The sequence below is a fragment of the Mauremys mutica genome, chromosome 1, assembly GCF_020497125.1.
Source record: "Mauremys mutica isolate MM-2020 ecotype Southern chromosome 1, ASM2049712v1, whole genome shotgun sequence".
Classification (NCBI taxonomy): Eukaryota; Metazoa; Chordata; order Testudines; family Geoemydidae; genus Mauremys; species Mauremys mutica.
In genome coordinates this window covers 323,981,794-324,001,637 of record NC_059072.1, presented here as the reverse complement: position 1 = coordinate 324,001,637, position 19,844 = coordinate 323,981,794, and the positions used below count along the sequence as shown (strand labels likewise).

Sequence of the window (19,844 nt, the reverse complement as noted above, 5' to 3'; positions counted from 1 at the left end):
AAAATAACGTTACTGTCAATTTGAAGTGTGACTAAGCAGAGCCATTTGTTCTGTGTACAGAGATTGCTCACTGAAGCAGGATTTACCTCACGCCCACCGCTTTTCTGACCTCATAAGCAAGAGCAAGACAAAACAATATATTGTTTAGCTGCTCCAGAACATCAAGAAAGCATTTAGCTTGGAACTGCCTCTGCAGCGAGTTCCTTCCACTGGTGGGTAAGGCTGGAATTCTTTGGCCTGCTCACAGACCAAACTGTGGGGAAGGGCTGAGCCCACAAATCCACTGCAATGGGGTTTGCTCCTTCTATCCACTTCTCCAGTTCCATCCCCTCCAGCTGTTATGGCTCTGTCCCAGGAACCTCATGCTCAGCTCTACAAATGAGCCTCCAGTTCATTTATCCACTGGACTCTTTCCTTAAATCTACTCTTGCTCAGGGAAGGCTGAACTGACTTACTATTGGACCTTAATACTTCTGAAGCAAATAAATCAGAGGATGGTACTATTAAGAGGCAAGGTTCTCTGCTGTTTAATCAGACAGAGGAAGAGACTAGCCAACCCCCTTATTACTCTGCAGACAGAATGCTACGTAGAGCTACACCTCTAGCACTTGTGATGCACTGAAGAGGGAACTTTTTATTAAGAAGCTTCGAGACGTTCTCTGAATTCACAGACTGGATATTTTATGGCTTCAGATGGCCAGAAGTAATGTATTTGCTGTTTCTGTGTAAAATAATCAATTACATTGATCTTACCTTTTTCTCATTGAGATAATTGGTCATTAACAGACTGAGATCAGCTTTCCAATGAAACTATAACATGCTTTTTTGCACCTAAAAAAGTGAGAGGATCATCATACAAAGTATGTATTGCACAGACACTGGCTTTAAACCACAAAGTTTACGGTGCTGCATATATTTGTGTCTCTCACCAACAGAAATTGAAAGATATTGGCTCACCCACCTTCTCTCTCTATTTTACAGAAGTAATTTTCCCCTCCCTTTAAACCAAAGCACAAACCCACCCCAAACTAGAACATCCAGAACAGGAGACTAGAAAGTTGGAACTCTTCGATTTCCTTAGCACACTAATCTGTTCTGGATTAGATTATGAGGCACAAATTAGCCTCATTCTAGAAATAAAATATTGACTTTATTCCATTTGACAAATTTTCCACCCATTAATATTTTATTTACTAAACTTTAAAAATCCATTAGGAAAACATAGCTGAACTATAAAGTATGATACCAGCTGAGATGTGACCCTCCACTTTATAAATTCTACCTGATTTAACATTTTCTTCTTCCGAGCCACCTTCCACCCACTGACTTTCATTGTCCAACAATCGATTTTGCGACTCACTGAGTGGCCTGGCAGGAAAGGGCTGATTGGCTCCAGAACTGAAAACAGAGTACATAGAAGTATGGTCCAAAGTTAGATTTTGTAAGAAGCATACAAGTCATAAGTTACTGAAAAAATTAATAAAATTGACTTAAAAGTAAAACAAAAATACCAAACAGCCCTGGCAATGTAACTGGAAATTAAGTGTATTTTTGCCCGTTTGAAACCTAATTACGTATAGACTTGCTTCAGTGAAAATAGCCTCTGTCTGGACTGGTTACGGCCATTTACTATTCTCATGGGGAAAATGGAAAATTGAATACTGAGGAATGCCTTGTTCAGAACTCCATGCTGCATTCGTCTTGTGATTTCACCTACACAATTGCCATATAAATTATGAAAATAACGTAGCCAGTACTTCCTGAAAAAGAAAAAGCAGCATAAACCTGCTCCATTGTTTAAGTTTAAGCAAGTTCCACAGGTTAGTTATCTTGCATAAAAAAAGTATATTTAATTTATTTCATAAAAGTTGGCTTTTAATTTCTCCAAAGCCCATCTACATCAGAAAACAGAACTGTTGCCAGAATGATTTAAGCCATGGATTCCCCTTAAGTGCTATTGTAGGCTGGACAATAATAGCACTTCAGAAAGACTTAGTTCCATATACATGTACAAAACTTCACCAAGTCTGAATCCAGCTTTCTGAAGAATACTGAAGACAGTTTTGTCCTCTCTAAACTAGCACACTTTTCAATATCAGCAAACTACTAAAAAATCGTTGCCAGCAACAGTTCAATTTCCTCAAATAGGTAGGGCTTGAGTGTCCTCTTGTTTATGCATTTATGGGACTACGTGAAGTGGTAAAAACACCACCAATATCATTTGTTACTTTATACACATCTACCGCTTTCTAATCCTTCTCTAAAATTGTATTATTTTAGTCTTTTCATATCCCTTTTTGCTAATCTTTGGAACTTTTCTATTATGTTCTTCTTGAGAAGTAACCAAATCTGAAAGTGTTCACAGTGAAGATGCATCATTAGGGCCTTACCAAATTCATGGCCATGAAAAACACGTCATGGACCGTGAAATCTGGTCTTTTGTGTACTTTTAATCTATACTATACAGATTTCACAGGGGAGACCAGTGTTTCTCAAACTGTGGGTCCCGTCCCAAAAGGGGGTGGTGGTGGTGGTGGGGTGGTCGCAAAGTTATTATAGGAGGGTCATGGTATTGCCACTCTTACTTCTGAGTTGCCTTCAGAGCTGGGTAGCCGGAGAGCAGCAGCAGCTGGCCAGGTGCCCAGCTCTGAAGGCAGCGCCCTGTCAGCAGCAGCAGTGCAGAAGTAAGGGTGACAATACCATACCATGCCATCCTTACTTCTGCGCTGCTGCTGGCGACAGTGCTGCTTTCAGAGCTCAGCTCCTGGCCAACTGCCGCCGCTCTCTGGCAGCCCAGCTGCCAGCAGCAGTGCAGAAGGGTGTCAATACTGTGACGCACCTACAATAACCTTACAACCGCCTTTCTCCCCACAACCCTCTTTTGGGTCAGTATGTCTACAATTACAACAACATGAAATTTCAGATTTAAATATCTGAAATCAGGAAATTTATAATTTTTAAAATCCTAGGACCGTGAAATTGACCAAAATGGACTGTGAATTTGGTAGGGCCCTATTATCAATCCACCCATTTATATTTTCGGTATTGGTGTCTATCCCCTTAATACTATTATGTAAATAACTTATTCTTTTCTTTTTTGATTGCTGCTTTGCACTGAGGAGACATATTCATTCTGCTCTCCACCACTGTTTCTCAACCCACCTCATCTACCTACGAAGGATTACAAACTAATTCAGGACCTACTGGTGGGTGTAACTAGTTTAAAGTGGCCTTTCAAACTTGCACTTACTTTATTCGCCAGATGAAAGATGAAATGAGACATAAATAAAAGCACAGAAATACAAAATAAATAGCTGAAATTAAATACCTTTTGGCGGGTTCATTTTGGCTTGAGACAGTAAGTTGCTCTGGATCCATAATCACCAGGCGAGTTGGAAAATTACAACCATCACCCAAGCTACACGATGAAGGAAACATTAAGTAAATCAATACTGGAGGTGTATTAAAATGAGCTAGGTAAATCCAGTTGAATAGGTACATGCATGAAAATCAAATGTCACATGTCAGAACTAGTTAGCTTAAGTGCCATGCTGCACTCCAAACCCCAGTGAAAACAGGAACTGCACACAGATTTCCTGCATGCCAGTGCAAAGTTCTACCGTTTAGCTATGTGACCAGGCCACTTAATACTGGAGCCAGTTTCTGTGCTTTTGGGAAGGCCTATGAAATAACTTTTGCCCTTCTCTGCCTAAACATATTGCTGTCTGTCATGACTGAGTCACAGCACCAGACTATAGATTTTAGTAAGAACTACTGAGATGATTCTTTGGGACATGACCCAAAAGTAACTTTTTTTCTTTTTTTTTTGTATAAAATTGTGTGTGAAAGCATGCGAGAGAGATTCACACATCCCATTGTACAAATGCATGCAGGTGATCTGGCATTTAAACTGGCAAGAGCTGTTGTGTAAGCAAGGCTCCAGTGGCCAGACCTATTTTTACCACACCTTCAATAAGCCTGCTTTTGAAGCCAGTCTAAATTAAAATGACAGGGGAAAAAAACTTGTCTGGCTGTCAAGAGGCTCATCTACGCTATAAATCCCAGTGGTTTTAAACACCCATTCTAACACAGGTTCAGCTGAAATGGTATTAAAACTGCTGGGAAATTATTTGTCAATTTCTCTACCACAGACAGAGCCTTATATTGCTTAGTCTCAGAATATTTTCTCATAACACTTTTAATCTAATTACGTGCGGTCCACACTGAAGGCAAAATTGTGTCAGACAGTTATTTTTAAAATTATTTCTAAAAAATGTCATCTGACATCAGTGTTCTTGTAGCATAGATGAAGCCTGAGAGTTCACTGGTCTGGTCCTTTGTGTTGCTGGGGTCCTGCTCTGTGTAAGGCACCAGCCCACTGTCATTTGAAACTGTTAGCATCATTCTAAACACTGTTCAAGAAGTGTTTTCAACATCTCAGTCTGGCAGGCCCCATGCTCCCTTGTGATCAGGGCTTAACTCTTCAGAACAGGGTCCTCAGTGAAGTTTGTTCCGCTGTTTACTGTACACTTTCACCCACCAACCCCTAAATTCCAGGAGTTATGCATAGTTAGTTTGTTTTTTAAAGTAGGGGAATCCATGGTTCCCATAAGGGTAGCAAGTCTTACTTAATACCTTGTAAAAACAGGCAGAAACCAATACTTCTTTTCATCTCCAAAAACCTCTTTCAGATTTTTGCTGCATCCAAGAGAGAAGCCATTTTTGTCAGGGCCATTTCGAAATGTGGGTGCACGGAATGCTTCTGTTTAAAAAAGGAAATTAACCATTTTAAACTAAGCAACATACTTAGAAAGCATGGAATTGAACAAAATTTCTCTTCATCACTATGATTACTGTAGGCAATGGGAAGATACATGGGATTCAGACAGTGAGTTTAGTGAAACTAATATCAACAATGCCTTAAAATGCATTACAGTAAAACACTGATGTCAAGTTTTAGCAATTTAAAATATGGCAAAGATCTAACAAGGTAAGTGACATAGTAGTAATGAAGGGTAAAATTTTAAATTTGATACGGGACGTGCTTTTATAACATGTCTATTTTATTTTATTTACATTTGACAGTCAAAAGAATACAAATACAAAACCTGAAACCCCAACTATAATTAGGCTTATAACAACTACCCTGCAGCATTAATACTAATCTACAAATAAATTAACCACTAGACAGTCAGTGCCGATCTTGGAGCACCAGTGTTGCATACTCCCAGTGAGATACTGTTTGATAAGGGAGTTGCTGCATTCTGTACCAGCTTCAATCTCCAAACAGTTTTAAAGTATACAGCGCATTGCAATAGTTTAATTTTGATGTGAGAAGGCCTGTCTAACAGAAGCAAAGACCACAATCAGAAGGAAAAGCTGCAACTAGAGCTGAGCGAATGATCTGATTGATGAAAAATCTGAGGGGGAAAAAAAAAAATCACAGAAAAGAAATCAATAGGACTTGGACTCCAAAGTCACGTAAGTACTATTGAAAATGTTATCCAAGTGCTTTAACTTGAACACATGGTAGAAAAAATACCCATTGTACTGACCAGCAAGACTCAGTTTACAGCAGGCAAGGGAAGCATCATTATGTTAGTCAGGAAATATTTGTCAGTATTTCCATTTTTCCGTATTACTTTGAGTGTTTTACAAAAAGTTTTCTAGTAGCAAGGTCCCTTCTTTTATTCCCTCTATACCTCATAACATTTCTGGGGCATGGACTGCGTCTTTCTACATCTACGTACACCACCTAGCACAATGGTGCCATGATGTTGGTTGGAGCCCTCGGGTGCTACTGTAATACCAATGATTTGCACTGTGGTAATGCCTATAGGTTCCAACCAGGGATTAGGGACCTCTTATGCTAGGCACCATACAAAAAAATACCACAAAAAGATAAAACAAATAACTGAAATCCATCGTACACCCACACCTTTGGTTCCAGACAGATAACTCTTTACACTCAATTATCTCACAACAGAACCTTTCAATTAAATTATTTCCACTGAAAATGTTCCACTCTCCACAGGATTTTAGAATTTCCCTTAAACATCATGCCACTTCCTGCAGAACTCATGCTCACATCAGTATCAGTTTTCTGGCCAAAAGGCAACTACATATTCCAATTAACTGACCTATTGTTGATCTGTTTTTGCTGACTAGCCAGCAGTGGTAGCTGAAAAGTGACAGTATGCTGATGAAGAACATGGCAGCCACAAAGAAAAGGAAAAGTACATGGAATTTTGCATGCGAGTCTGGCAGATCATTCTGGGGAGAAAAAAAAATGAAGATTAATATTAACCCTTTTAGCAAATAATCCGGCATCCTCAGTAAATGTTCTACTCTACACTTATTCCCCTCTGAAGCTTTTTTTTCTTCACTTTGCATAATATGCTGCATCACTAATAAGCCTCTTTTCTATATTATCTGAAGCGGTTCAGAGAAGTGGATCACAGTGATTAGCCTGATGGTAACCCCATTCTGTCTGAATTTTACCTACTGTTCCTTGTAAACACCAACATAACTGGAAGTGAGCAGTATTTTCTATGTACATTTGACAGCACTTTTGGTATAATCTCCTTCATGTTAGGGTGGGTCTTCCATACAGCAACAGGGGAGAGAAAATTGTTTTTAGAAACAGGAAAATTTGGACTGTGAAACCACAAGAATCAGCAGAGTGACTCAGGGAAGGTGCTTAAGCTGCTTTTAATTTAAAAATGGACTAGATTTTAAGTTGACAGTGTCCCTGTTAACATGACCCCAAACTGGCAGCGAAAGCAGAGAGGAACTGGACTAGTTACACAATGTCTTGTCTAAAATATTTTTAAATGTTGGAAACATTAGGCGCTAAACCCACAAAGGGATTTAGATGCCTAAGTCCAAAGTTTAGATCCTCAAACCCTTTGCTCAGCTGCCACTTAACCCTGAAAGTGCTTAAATTCCCTAGGTGCCTACATTTCTGCCAGTGGGCATGTGCCAAGCTGTGCAAGTCCTGAGTTGCTCAATGCCTAAGCCCGAGCGGGATCTTCAAACTGGGCATTCCAACTCCTAGGTTGCCTACAGCACCCACATCCTGGGTGTTCTCAAAGGTCACCTAAGAGCACACTTACTGGATTGGGCCCTGCACAAAACAGAGGAGGACGACTTGCTAATGCCCGTGGCTCCCCCCAGTAGGCCAGTGCATTCACCTGGGAGGTTTAAAGGAATGATTTCTAGTTCAAAAGGAATGATTTTGGGGAAGTTCTATGGCCTGTGTTATACAGGTGGTCAGACTAGATGATCACAACAGTCTTTTCTGACCTTGGAATCTATGAGGTTCATGGTCAAGAATATCAAAATGAGAGAGCTGCCTAAGACCCACCCCTTTCCTCCAATTCCTACTGGCTAGTTTCGGCAGCAGGGCTAAGTCCCCTTGGTTGATCTAGGCCTAGTTGCTTGAGTTAGACCAGCTTAAAACACAGACAGCACTTACACAGCAAACCACTACAGGCCTGTGCCCATGGCAAAATTATGGAGATCACGTTTTTATAGAGATCAACTTTTCTTAAACTACAATTTCAGTATGTCAGGCACAAAACATGATTTTAAAAAACAAACATTAGGCATTCACTTTCTTCCCTATCTATTTTTAGGTTTTGCTGTATACTTTTGCAATACTTTTGAGTTTTTTAAACAATAAATGGTTTAATTACATACATTCAAAAACTCAATACTTTTAAGACGTTGACCTTTAACAGCACTCGGAAATTAGAGTATCTATTTTTATTCAGAGGTGTAGTTGGCCTTATGCCATTTAATTTTCCATTAGTCCATTCAACACACACTTATCTGATGTTGATTTCTTTTCTAGGTTATCTGCCATACATTTCAATTAAATCAAAACACACAAACACTCTATAACACCTGTCGTATACGGAGAAAGGATTACAGGTTTTTTTCCATTAGGTAACAATGTAAACAACTATCACAAATGAATGGACTAGAAAAAGCACAGTAGGAACAATTTCTATATTAATCACATCAACACAGGATTTTACCTTTGGACAATTCTCTGCAGATTTCCTGCGGCAAAGCTTTACGCAAACAAAGACAATTTATTATATACCAGTATTACTTGAAGACAAATGTTTGAAAATGGCACAGGCTTTGTTCAGAAAGCAATGGTTAGTGTGCACACGTGTTCTAGAACATGCAGAGTTCCAATGCCCATTAGAAGTCTTATCTTTCATTCATAAAGAAAATGGGAGCAAAGTGCACAGGAGCAGATTGCCAACTCTTTTCTGAAAGCCTGAAGTGCTCTGTTGGTGTGTGTAACTGGCAACATTTATACCATGTATAGGGCACTTTCAACATGTTTCCTCAACTTTCCCAATACAGTTGCATCAGGTGCTCTCTCCATTAGTAGTTTTCATCTAACTGTCTTTTAATTTTGTAACTGAGGTTTAAAAAACATTGAATATGTACAGAATATTCAGGGGTCAGGAAAATAACTCAAGCTCAGCATACCTTAGAGGTGCAAAACAAATGCTGTACAGTTTAGTGATTACACATCTATCTGCATTTCCACAGGCTGGAGTTGTCAATCATGGGGTTGTAAATATGAAGAGGGGAAAATTTTCCATTCAGACATGTTTGTTTTTCAGTTGTGCTGGGGAAGTAAAACATTTAGGAATGGGCTCTAAATGAGGCAGAATAAAATAGTTTCTCTCTCATTTTCTCTAGTCATAGCTAAAAAAATAAAAACTGCCCATACAAATACACGTGTGATAATGTTGCCTCTCCCGCAGTGTCCTTTTGCACGAAGGCAAAAGGGTCTTACACACTGATCTGGGATGCCTCCCACCAGTTAACTGAAAAACTCTAGGCTTTCCCTTCTGCAACAATAAAGCCCTCTCTAAATTCGGACTTCAAGTGTGATGTTAGCACACATCAGCTAACACTTTAAAAGTCTAGCGTGGGCAAGACTGACTGCTTTAAACATATAAAGCTGATCAAACAAAAGCCTAAGCTTTAACTTGAACAGTTTAGCACATGTTAAAGGCAGCATCCCTTGTCTACACAAGACTTTTAAAACGTGTTAGTTAACATCACATCTTACATCCAGGTCTAGACAAGGCATAAGAGAGCAAGATACAACTGCTCTCTCCACCAACACATCAAGGCTAGGCTCCTTGACCTTGCAACATCCTTGCGTAGGGCCATTTTAGTTACTAATGATTTCTATTTCTTAGGCTGCCATTCTCTCTCTCTTTTCTTCAAGAGACCCAGCCATGTTTTGACCTCTTGACATCAGGGTCGGCGGAGGAGATACTCTAATTGCTTCTCTCTGCTGACCTCCACACTGGGGTAGCCAAGCCTCTTTCCAATCCAAGATAGGTGGCCCTCTTTCTGGGGGGACACAGCTTGAAGATTAAGAAATACAGATCCACAGAGTAAACAAGAAAGTTACAGAGGTGCTTTTTATTCCAGGAAGGCAGGATAGCCAAGGCTCTGTCATCAGAGTTTGCAGGCTAACTGATTTGAGAATTTTTCTCTTAACTGTAAAAATACTAGAACTTCAAGGTATGTCAGTTTTTTCCACTGGGGGAAAAAAAAACATTTTCAAGGATCGATAGCAATTCTAATACAACTTTCATGAACATGGCACATCTTCAGTTTGAAAAAACTTTTTAAAAAACAATTAAAAAATCCACTTGGCTATTTTGGAATTATATTTCTGTAAAACAGACAAAGTAATTCTTGGAGAACAGTATTTTCTCAAAGCAAAATATTTAGTTTTTGAAATAAAATTTGATCGGGACCTGGTCAATACTGTGGTTAAATTGCTGCTGCTGTTCTGAACTTTAGAAATTGTTTACCTAACATAGGCAGAACTCAATTTGGTAAAGATGTTTTTTGATTGTTCGTGTAACAAAATAGCCAAGTGGATTTAAAAAAAAAATTGTTTCAAACTTCTCCTCTTCTGCTACTTCTATTCATCTTCCCCACGGAATATTTTCTTATCTCATTATTCTCCTCACTCCACACAGGCACTCTCATTTATAGAGATTTTCTAAACATCTAATAGCTTGAGGACTCAACTAAAATGAAGGGCCCTATTGGCTAGTAGCAATGCCCATGTGAGAATCTAAGCTCCTCCCACAACCTTCCTCTCCCTGCCTGCAGCTGTTGCAAAAGGAGATTTGAGATTTCTACTATGATGTCCCTAGATCTGCTCGAGGGCGCCATTTTTGTAGTGTCCAGATAATGTATGCTTGGTTAGTATGAAGTTTCCATTCCCCACCGGCTGTTGGAACTAAAAAATAGCTCTGTTCCCCTACTCCGGCCTCAGAGCCTACTGGCTGTTGCAAGGGTGGTGCTGTCGCACTTATCCTATCTATGTACCTATATATGGTCTCATCACTTTAAAATCTAAGACTGTACCAGGCTCTGTTTTTGAATCCATCTTCTGCCTTTGCTCAGAGCTTTCCCAAGCTGCAGCAGAGTAAATTTCATCTGAAACTTGTCCATGTTGGGTCAGTGCTGTCTCAAAGGTCCCCAACAGCAACAGTGAAAACTAACAAGCCTGATCAATTTTCACTTTTCTTTGCGAGAAAGATATGAGCAGCTGCAGAGGCACCGAAGCTAAGTGTCTTCAGACAGCACCATATCAGTTATACCTGGTTCATATCTGGAAGGTTTTCTTTACAACTACTGAGACTAGAACATTTTAAAGAAAACAAATCACACATAGGAATAAAGTCTTAGATTCTGCAGAAGTTGATGGCATTCATCTAGAAAAGCTTCCTACACACCATACACAAGTGAATTTTGTAAGCTATGCTGATGAAGGTGCCACCACTGCTCTACAGAAGTCTTATTAAAATGGTCTACTATTTTAGTCTCATTATAATTTATTTTAGGTACATTAAATGCAGGAGTGTATAAGTGGTTTGAATATAGGTATAAAGTATAGTTTTACTTTGAAAAGTGATTGAAAGAATTCAGGATTTTGTCTCTCAATGATTTCAATAACAAGTGTGTGCAAGTTTACAATTAAAAGATGTTTTTCCTATTGCAAGTCCAGCAACCTCATTTTGAAATTTGTCAAGATGGGTTCTTTTCCATCTTGAATATCAAAGTTCTGCATGCCAAATTAGACCCAAACTCATAATCAAAACTGTTCTGTTGTTGATGCACTGAATCCTGCTCAATCTTTCTAAGTATGTTGGCTCTGCAGTGCTACCAGACATAAGAAGCATCACATACCTGTTTTAATCACTAAAACAGATATAACTGAATATACAAATGAAGCAGTACTGCTGAGTAAGATAAGACCACTTTTTTTTTTTAAACAGTCAATTATCGGAAATGACATATGCTTGCAGGGAATATTGAAGTCTAATGATTACATAAGAAACTCTTAAGTTCCCTCTCTCCACTCAGAGAAGTCCTCTCCACTATTGTGTCTGATGGGCTTTGGAAGAGATTTTCTGTAAATAGGTGGTATTAAATAATGCTCATTACGGCCAAATGTCCAAACACAAGACTTCCACTGTAATAAGATTTATGAAGTGAGGTGACAAGGCAAATCAGTTCTGTTTCCTGCATATCTGCTCCCCCACTGATCTGTAAAATACAGAGGGCTACATCCACATTGAGCCACATTCACAAACAAATTAAAGATTCAATAGTGTATATTCAATAAGATTGAACATTAGAGTTAGACCATTTAATTTTGAGAAATTTGCCAAGGCAATGTTTTAATGAGGAAAATTAGTAACATATCGGATTGAATACAATCATAGAGCCTGATCCTGCAAGGCACTGACACTCAATTCCCACTGAGTTCTTTGGCTCTAGACTGATGGGCCACAATGTAAAATTGATATATTATACTGAAAGGTAGCACTTCGTAGAATTGGGCATACAGCCTGGATGACTACTAACACCATTTATACCATTTGTCTTTCTGAGACATCAAAAGAACAACTGTTTCAAGTGTAGCTACTCTGAACATACCGTGTAGTCTTATACAAAGAAAGAGATCCCTGATTAGCTACATCTTTAGGCTCCAAAAACTGTCATCCTTACAGCTCTGAAGATAATTACTGTTTTGCACAGCTGCACAGATGGCAACTTGTGTCTAAGAGGCAGTCACAAGGTTTTAAAAGCTGTGAAGAAGAGCCTTTCACTGATGACAATTCTTCCAATCAATTATTTTTCAGTAGCATTAGCTGAATTCTGAAAGTAACTACATCTAGTCCTACATATCAGGAAGGACAGTAGGCACAATGCAAGGTTTTAATATTAGGAGAGGGAATGAAATAGAAGATACTCTATTGAGTCTGGAATGTGCACTTCCCTCTGGAAGAGAATTGGTATAAAATATAATTTATAAGGATGCTTCCACTGATAAGGCTCTATTCATATGAATTTGTGTAATAGAGTAAGTGCATATTGTCCATTTGAACACTGAAAACAGTTGCAGTGAAAGTAAACAGTATTAACACTGCACGTACTTTGTATAACTTCTTATGATGCCCACATCTGGTCAGTAAACACTACTAACCTCAAATTGAAATTTGCCATTATAAGCACTTAGTATTAAAACCAAACAAATTCATAATGAATCGGCAAATTTAGCTGTCTCTTCTGCTTGCATAATATCCACAAGTAGACTTCTATATCCTTGAATTTGTTATTCAAATCTAACAATATTTTCCATCATTTGTTTTACTCTGTTTGATTATAAGCAGCTCTCTGTAAGTATCCAACACACATATTTGAAAAATTGAGCTGTGCTGTTCAATTTTGGGCATCAGAGAAGTTGCATTTTATTGTTTTTGAATTTCCACCCTCTCTACTCTCCCACAGTATTTGTCCAGCTCTACTCAATGTAGAACTTAATTCATTTAATTTCGGAAGGTTCTCTTGCTTCAGTCACCTCAAGTGATGCTGTTGTTGATGGTACTGATCCACAAAACAGACAAAAATGGATGACATGATGCTCTGATATAGATTTCAGTAATGCATGCAAATTTAACAAAAAGCAAAACTTACTGTCCAAAACTTTATGAAGTACTGCAAGACCGTAGCAGCAACAAACAGACAGTACAATAAGGAGTATAATAAAAACAGGAGGAAGAATTTGTAGTTAGAAAATCCCACACAGTTATTCACCCTAAAAAAGAAAGAGAGAGATCGAGAGAGATCACTATGGTATAAAGATTAATCAAACTGTTTTTGTGGGGCACGATTGTATGTGCATGATTTCAGCAGTTTGTCAATTAGGACAACGTTCCATCAATGAAAAAGTTAAGATTTAACATTTTTCAAGAATATTCCCTTAAATCAGGTGATCTGGGCTCCTCCCATCACTCCTGCCACTGAAATTATTTTGCCGCACAAAGAGCAGCCTGATGACCAGCACCATTTCTGGCCAGATTTCTTATATAAAAATATGAAGTCTTGCCAGACATCAGGGACCTTGATCCACTGGGGGCCTTTATATTGACTTCAGTGGGTGTCACGTTAGGCCCTAGAACATCTACTGTTTACCACAACTAGCAATATCTGCAGGAATGGCACATCATGTGTAGGGGAATAAAAACTGTATGATATTCAATAGGGTCTACATGTCCAGGTTGCAATTCTACACCCTGAAATGAAACCTGCATGAAAAAAAAATATATAGCAATACAGTAACTCCTCGCTTAACGCTGTAGTTATGTTCCTGAAAAATGCAAGTTTAATCCAATTCCCCATAAGAATTAACGTAAATAGGGGAGTTAGATTCCAGGGAAATTTACACACACACACACACACTTAAACAAACAGTTTAATACTGTACACAGCAATGATGATTGTGAAGCTTGGCTAAGGTGGAGTCAGAGGGTGGGATATTTCCAAGGGAATGCCTTGCTGTTAAATGATGAACTAGCATTCAGCTGACCCCTCAAGCGTTAACACATTGTTGTTAATGTAGCCTCACTCTAAAATGCAGCACAAATAGAGGGAAGAGACACAATAGTCGCATGGCAGTGGCTGCAAACATTCCCTTTGGAAACTGAACATGATGATGAACCCACTCTATCCCACTAGAGCGCACCACTCCCTCCACTTTCCAAAGTGCCAGGGGGTGCATGCGAGAGAGACAGACACAACATGTGTGTGTGAGAGACAGACAGACAGAGACACTCGCATTGCCCCTTTAAGTACACTGATCTCACTCTATGTACACTGCCTTTTTAAGTAGATCAGCAAGCTCCCTTCCTCCTGAGCCATTGTGTCCCCCTCTGCTCTGTGGAGATGGGGTACAGGGGCAGGAGAGGGGGACACCCTGACATCAGCACCCCATTTCCCCTTCACTACAAGCAGGAGGCTCCCGGGAGCAGCTCCAAGGCAGAGGGCAGGAACAGCACACAGCAGTGTGGGGAGGGACACCTGAACTACCTGATAGTTGATAATCTGCTGGGTGGCTGCAGCACAGGGTACTTAGGGGAGCTGATAGGGGGGCTGCCGGCCCACTCTGGTTCCAAGCCCCCACCAGCTAGCTCCAACAGGCTGCTTTTCCTGCAAGCAGTGGACAAAGCAAGTAGCTGCCAAACAACGTTATAAGGGAGCATTGCGCAACTTTAAACAAGTATGTTCTCCAATAGATTAGTGACATAACGTAACAACGAAACAACGTTAATCAGGACAATGTTAAGCGAGGAGTTACTGTACCTGTTAGTGAGCTGATCAACTTGATATCTGGGAGTGAATTCATTTAAGCAGTTGATTTTCACAATTTAATAAAATAGATTCTTATCTCTTGGCACATACAGTATTGAATTAAACACAATAAAACAGCATCTCAGCCTCTCTCATTTCTTTTAACCTGGTCAGTTCTGATGTGCATCTATATTTAAGTACATATTTAGGTTTCTTAGACCTACAATTCTGGCTTGCAATATATATTGCATTGCAATATACATTAGGAAATATGCTGTTCTCATTTATACATGTCTGAATCTGGAAAAATTCCACTAAAAATCAATGGAGTAATTACATATTTACTTTGGTGTAAGAGAGTGCAGAATTTGATCAATTGTTTCAATATTATTTATATTCATTTAAAAAAAACAAACATACCAAGGACAATGATGGTCCATTTTTAGTACACATCTGAAAAAGAAAAAGTCCATTTCCAATTAATTAAAATAAAAATTGAAGTACAAAATACATTTACTTTCTAATTCAAACATTTGGTCTCAAACTTCCGAACATGTGAAACAACTTTTTAATACCCATTATTTCTGCTTTTCAACCCCCTCCCCTTCAGGCAAAGGCGCCATATTATAGCTGTCAGACCTTCTGCCCAGGAGAAGTTGAAGATTGTACTCAAAAAAGCCCATTAATCAGAAAGAGGGGATATTATTGAACTGCACAAGGCACTCTCTGTCTCCATAGACCATAAGGTGCTTTTTTCACTGTACACCAGCTCCACCTAACGAAGAGAGAAAAGAGCATCTTTGCAAGCTAACCTAGTGAGGAGTCTGGCTAACCTAGTTAGGAGGGCTTTAAACTAGGTTCACCGGGGGAAGGAGACCAAAGCCCTGCGGTAAGTGGGGAAATGGGATACGGGGAGGAAGCACAAGCAGGAGAGCGTAAGAGAGGAGGACTCCTGTCTCATACTGACAAAGCGGGATGACCAGCAAGTTATCTTAAGTGTCTGTACACAAATGCAAGAAGCCTGGGAAACAAGCAGGGAGAACTGGAAGTCCTGGCACAGTCAAGGAACTATGATGTGATTGGAATAACAGACACTTGGTGGGATAACTCACATGACTGGAGTACTGTCATGGATGGATATAAACTGTTCAGGAAGGACAGGCAGGGCAGAAAAGGTGGAGGAGTTGCATTGTATGTAAGAGAGCAGTATGACTGCTCAGAGCTCTGGTATGAAACGGCAGAAAAACCTGAGAGTCTCTGGATTAAGTTTAGAAGTGTGAGCAACAAGGATGATGTCGTAATGGGAGTCTGCTATAGACCACCAGACCCAGGGGGATGAAGTGAATGAGGCTTTCTTCCTGCAACTAACAGAAGTTACTAGATCGCAGGCCCTGGTTCTCATGGGAGACTAATCACCCCGATATCTGCTGGGAGAGCAATACAGTGGTGCACAGACAATCCAGGAAGTTTTTGGAAAGTGTAGGGGGCAATTTCCTGGTGCAAGTGCTAGAGGAACCAACTAGGGGCAGAGCTCTTCTTGACCTGCTGCTCACAAACAGGGAAGAATTAGTAGGGGAAGCAAAAGTGGATGGGAACCTGGGAGGCAGTGACTATGAGATGGTCGAGTTCAGGATCCTGACACAAGGAAGAAAGGAGAGCAGCAGAATACGGACCCTGGACTTCAGAAAAGCAGACTTTGACTCCCTCAGGGAACTGATGGGCAGGATCCCCTGGGAGAATAACATGAGGGGCAAAGGAGTCCATGAGAGCTGGCTATATTTTAAAGAATCCTTATTGAGGTTGCAGGAACAAACCATCCCAATGGGTAGAAAGAATAGTAAATATGGCAGGCGACCAGCTTGGCTTAACAGTGAAATCCTTGCTGATCTTAAACACAAAAAAGAAGCTTACAAGAAGTGGAATATTGGACAAATGACCAGGGAGGAGTATAAAAATATTGCTCAGGCATGCAGGAGTGAAATCAGGAAGGACAAATTACATTTGGGGCTGGCCTACACTGGGGGGGGAGGAGGGGAGAAGTCGATGTAAGATACGCAACTTCAGCTACGAGAATAGCGTAGCTGAAGTCAACATATCTTATTTCGACTTACCTCCTGTCCTCATGGCAAGGGATCGACGGCCGCGGCTCCCCCGTCGACTCCGCTTCCACCTCTCACCCTGGTGGAGTTCCGGAGTCAACAGGGAGCGCGGAGGGGATCAATTTATCGCGTCTAGACGAGACGTGATAAATCAATCCCCGATAGATAGCTACCCGCCGATCCGGCGGGTAGTATGGACATACCCTTAGAGTTGCAGCTAGCAAGAGATGTTAAGAGTAACAAGGGTTTCTTCAGGTATGTTAGCAACAAGAAGAAAGTCAAGGAAAGTGTCGGCCCCTTACTGAATGAGGGAGGCAACCTAGTGACAGAGGATGTGGAAAAAGCTTTTCCACATCCTCAATACTTTTTTTGCCTCTGTCTTCACAAACAAGGTCAGCTCCCAGACTGCTGCACTGGGCAGCACAGGATGGGGAGGAGGTGACCAGTTCTCTGTGGAGAAAGAAGTTGTTTGGGACTATTTAGAAAAGCTGGATGAGCACAAATCCATGGGGCCGGATGCACTGCATCTGAGGGTGCTAAAGAAGTTGGCGGATGTGATTGCAGAGCCATTGGCCATTATGTTTGAAAACTCATGGCGATCGGGGGAGGTCCTGGATGACTGGAAAAAGGCTAATGTAGTGCCCATCTTTAAAAAAGGGAAGGAAGAGGATCCAGGGAACTACAGGCCAGTCAGCCTCACCTCAGTTCCTGGAAAAATCATGGAGCAGGTCCTCAAGGAATCAATTCTGAAGCACTTAGAGGAGAGGAAAGTGATCAGGAACAGTCGGCATGGATTCACCAAGGGCAAGTCGGCCTGACTAACCTAATTGCCTTCTATGACAAGATAACTGGCTCTGTGGATGAGGGGAAAGCAGTGGATGTGTTATTCCTTGACTTTAGGAAAGCTTTTGATACGGTCTCCCACAGTATTCTTGCCAGCAAGTTAAAGAGGTATGGGCTGGATGAATGGACTATAAGGTGGATAGAAAGGTGGCTACATCATTGGGCTCAACGGGTAGTGATCAATGGCTCCATGTCTAGTTGGCAGCCGGTATCAAGGGAGTGCTCCAAGGGTCGGTCCTGGGGCCGGTTTTGTTCAATATCTTCATTAATGATCTGGAGGATGGCATGGACTACACTCTCAGCAAGTTTGCAGATGACACTAAACTGGGAGGAGTGGTAGATATGTTGGAGGGTAGGGATACGATACAGAGGGACCTAGACAAATTAGAGGATTGGGCCAAAAGAAACCTGATGAGGTTCAACAGGGACAAGTGCAGAGTCATGCACTTAGGACGGAAGAATCCCATGCACTGCTACAGACTAAGGACCGAATGGCTAGGCAGCAGTTCTGCAGAAAAGGCCCTAGAGGTTACAGTGGACGAGAAGCTGGATATGAGTCAACAGTGTGCCCTTGTTGCCAAGAAGGCTAACAGCATTTTGGGCTGTATAAGTAGGGGCACTGCCAGCAGATCAAGGGATGTGATCATTCCCCTCTATTCGACATTGGTGAGGCCTCATTTGGAGTACTGTGTCCAGTTTTGGGCCCCACACTACAAGGAGGACATGGAAAAATTGGAAAGAGTCCAGCGGAGGGCAACAAAAATGATTAGGGGTTTGGAAAACATGACTTATGAGAAGAGGCTGAGGGAACTGGGATTGTTTAGTCAGCAGAAGAGAAAAATGAAGGGGGATTTGATAGCTGCTTTCAACTACCTGAAAGGGGGTTCCAAAGAGGATGGATCTAGACTGTTCTCAGTGGTAGCAGATGACAGAACAAGGAGTAATGGTCTCAAGTTGCAGTGGGGGAGGTTTAGGTTGGATATTAGGAAAAACTTTTTCACTACGAGGGTGGTGAAGCACTGGAATGGGTTACCTAGGGAGGTGTCAGAATTAGAGGGTTTTAAAGGTCAGGCTTGACAAAGTCGTGGCTGGTATGATTTAGTTGGGAATTGGTCCTGCTTTGAGCAGGGGGTTGGACTAGATGACTTCCTGATGTCCCTTCCAACCCTGATATTCTATGATTCTATGATTCAGCATTAGCATCTGAGGAGGAAAGAAAAATCAACATTAGAATTGATTTTAATAACCAGCATGCCTTACAGCTGCTGTGGATAGTATGGGATATATGGTAACCTGGCATTAAACTTAATCAATCTGATCAAAATGCTTGATAGAAAAATAACTTTGGGATAGAGAGGAGGAAAATGGAAAAATATATAATTGATAGTTCCAATGGTCTATATTCCATTTTCTTCCAAATTTAATATAGCATGGCCAAAGGGTAGTAATTCCAGACAGACACATGCATTTATCAGATTTCTTAATTAAATAGATCTACCCAAGCTCAGTCACTGAAATCTATTAACAGTTTATTTCCCAGTCTTAAGCGGCCCATAAGAACAGATTTTGCAGGTGGAGCAGAATGTGTCTGGTGGATAACACTAATACCTCTCAAGTATCAGAGGGGTAGCCGTGTTAGTCTGGTTCTGTAAAAGCAGCAAAGAATCCTGTGGCACCTTATAGACTAACAGACGTTTTGCAGCATGAGCTTTCGTGGGTGAACTTGCACCTGCATCTGAAGAAGTGGGTATTCACCCACGAAAGCTCATGCTGCAAAACGTCTGTTAGTCTATAAGGTGCCACAGGATTCTTTGCTGCTTTTACTAATACCTCTGAAGTTATGAAGACCTGTAATGCTACTGTAGCTCTCCTGAAACAAAGTTGTTACTACCACAGCATGCTTGTGCCTGACAGCTAGGGAAGCAAGCTAGGTTCCATGCACAGACATTTCTGTTGGCATATGTATCACAGTCCAGACCCACTTCACTCTCCAGTACTGATCCTTCAGATTGAACACATTTTACAAAGCTAGAAGCAAATTTAGGACAAATCCTGTCCCATTCTCCATGGTGCAGAGGGCCCCATATGCAGTAGAACTGTTGCAGTTCCAGCAGAGGGAAAGGCAGAGATTTGCACGTCTTACATGAAGCCTAGGCTCTGTGGGCTGGGAGAGGGACAGAGATAGTAGTTCTACCATTATTC

At 40.8% G+C, this 19,844-nt stretch overlaps 1 protein-coding gene across 1 annotated transcript in view; it reads right to left on the bottom strand.

Moving 5' to 3' along the window:
- ZDHHC20 (zinc finger DHHC-type palmitoyltransferase 20) overlaps positions 1-19,844 on the bottom strand; it is a 74,824-nt gene that overhangs the window by 6,760 nt on the left and 48,220 nt on the right. Inside the window, exons 6-12 of the mRNA XM_045017636.1 lie at positions 15,121-15,153; positions 13,048-13,168; positions 6,141-6,273; positions 4,636-4,762; positions 3,329-3,418; positions 1,283-1,398; positions 754-831 (exon numbers count right to left, since the gene is read on the bottom strand). Of these exons, the coding sequence (XP_044873571.1) occupies positions 794-831; positions 1,283-1,398; positions 3,329-3,418; positions 4,636-4,762; positions 6,141-6,273; positions 13,048-13,168; positions 15,121-15,153 (658 nt within the window). The 3' untranslated portion in view covers positions 754-793. The remainder of the gene's footprint in view (positions 1-753; positions 832-1,282; positions 1,399-3,328; positions 3,419-4,635; positions 4,763-6,140; positions 6,274-13,047; positions 13,169-15,120; positions 15,154-19,844) is intronic.